Below are 1,928 nucleotides of genomic sequence, written 5' to 3' on the forward strand. Positions count from 1 at the left end.
CTGACGTTTCGTCCACAACTGCGGTGGACATTATCAAAGGCGATGAGGCAGTGGGCGAAGTGATCTCCCGTCCTTTCCGACTAAGACTGGTTCAACTACTGGATCCCCTTTCGTATTTATGCAGGGGATCCCGTAGTTGAACCAGTCTTAGTCGGAAAGCACGGGAGATCACTTCGCCCACTGCCTCATCGCCTTTGAAAATGTCCACCGCAGTTGTGGACGAAACGTCAGGAAGAAATTCCGATAGACCACGGCTTCAAAGCCCGGAAAACATTCCTAAATGTAATTTCATTTTTTATCAATACTGTTCACATCCAGTATCACATCAATTTGAAATGATTTACTAAAACAAATCATAACTGGCTGAAGACATGTATTTAATGTTCCACACGCTCGCATTGAAATGCAATACTAACCTGATGGCAAATGATGATTTTCTCCACCACCCTCTATAGGTTTTTGCGTTAGAAGCTTTATAATTTCAGTATCTCTAACTTTAACGTCAGGCGCAAATGAGCCACCAGCAGCTGCCTCCAGATGAGCCCCGGCAGACGCTTTGGCTACTTTCGGAGTCGCTGAGGATTTAAATAAAATGCTCCACAACGTAACAATGCGATGGTTTAAAGTGAAAACTTACCGGTTTTATCAGCAGTTTTTAATGCAGCTGCTTTGGCGGGTCCTGGCGAACGATCCAAGTTTTCGCCGACTGTGCGGGCGTAAGCCAAATCCGCCACATTGGGCGTCGATTCCAAATATTTCGTATATTCAGGATGGTAATGTTTCACGTGCATCAGCGCCAAATTTTCCCGTCTAAAATTCTTACCACAACCTTCAATTGGACATTTAAATGCTTCGTTTTCGAATATTATTTTTAGGCATGTTGGGGAGTCTAGAGAAGCTGAAATTTAGAATCTTTAGAATATTCAATGCGCACTCAAACAGTTTGAGGAGGAATCGACGAAAACCAATCCACCAAACTAACCTTCTGCTTTGGCTGGTTTTGTTTCTTCCACAGGTGCCGGTGGTTCCTCTTTGGGTAGAGCAACTGATTCAACAGGAACTTTTGCCTTGGGTTTTCCTTTCCTTTTTCCACGATAAAGACTAAAGTCGAACAGCTCAACATTCACGTCGATGCCAGGATGCAGTTCAAGATAATTTTTGATTTCCTGCTTGGTCCTGAATTTCTTCCCATCCGGTCTGGGAAGAAATTGACAAAAATTAGTTTCTAGATGGTGATTGATCGCTGCAGTTATTACGCTAAAATGACAGTATCCCATTTGCCGATAGAGTTTCCATACATTCGTTGAGTAAGATGTTTCGTCCAACCAGGAGGCATCCGCGGATCGGCTACTATTGTGGATTTTCTTAAACCATCCACGCTTTCGATGGTCGACTCAATACCTACCGGTTTCCCATTTTCCCATCTAAAATTTGTATTGAAAAGAATAGACAGTGATCAGCAAGGGGATGGAATAAAATCATTTTAAAATCACGTTCGCTGCAATAAAAGGAAATTTCCAATCCTCAAGACTGCGGTTTTGTAAGTAGCAGAGTAACTGATAATTTATCATTATTTTTGAATACAATAAAATTTGGAACTCGAGTTAAAATATTGTGTTCAGTGAGAAGTTATTCGGCGCAAAAACCTACGGATGGGATAATATGGGAATGAGCTGAGGATAATCAAACACTCAGGCTCCACTTCCTAGGCTAACATTTCAAAACTACTGTAAACAACAGTGAATTTCCTTTAATACATTTTATTTGTAAAACATTTTTTTGATTTTTCACTCATTTCAGTCAAAATGGGTTTGGTATATTCAACACCGGGCGACCTAATAGAAAAATCGTTTGCAGAATAAACGACAACGAAATAGTCGACAGATCAACTAAATCACATTACACCTTACTATCTGTATGATGCAAAA

The 1,928-nt window shown here is 40.8% G+C and overlaps 1 protein-coding gene across 5 annotated transcripts in view; it reads right to left on the reverse strand.

Annotated features, from left to right (window-relative positions):
• The window catches only part of LOC109537397 (PHD finger protein 20), a 9,973-nt gene that overhangs the window by 5,199 nt on the left and 2,846 nt on the right, over nt 1–1,928 (reverse strand). For all 5 annotated transcript variants that reach the window (XM_019904103.2, XM_048665301.1, XM_019904105.2 and 2 more), the window contains 4 exons: nt 1,257–1,424; nt 983–1,197; nt 638–898; nt 417–575 (listed from right to left, as the gene is read on the reverse strand). In XM_019904103.2, coding sequence (XP_019759662.1) covers nt 417–575; nt 638–898; nt 983–1,197; nt 1,257–1,424 — 803 coding nt within the window. The remainder of the gene's footprint in view (nt 1–416; nt 576–637; nt 899–982; nt 1,198–1,256; nt 1,425–1,928) is intronic.

The sequence above is a fragment of the Dendroctonus ponderosae genome, unplaced genomic scaffold (assembly GCF_020466585.1).
Source record: "Dendroctonus ponderosae isolate FM_Combo_2020 unplaced genomic scaffold, Dpon_F_20191213v2 Dpon_F_20191213_3, whole genome shotgun sequence".
Lineage (NCBI taxonomy): Eukaryota > Metazoa > Arthropoda > Insecta > Coleoptera > Curculionidae > Dendroctonus > Dendroctonus ponderosae.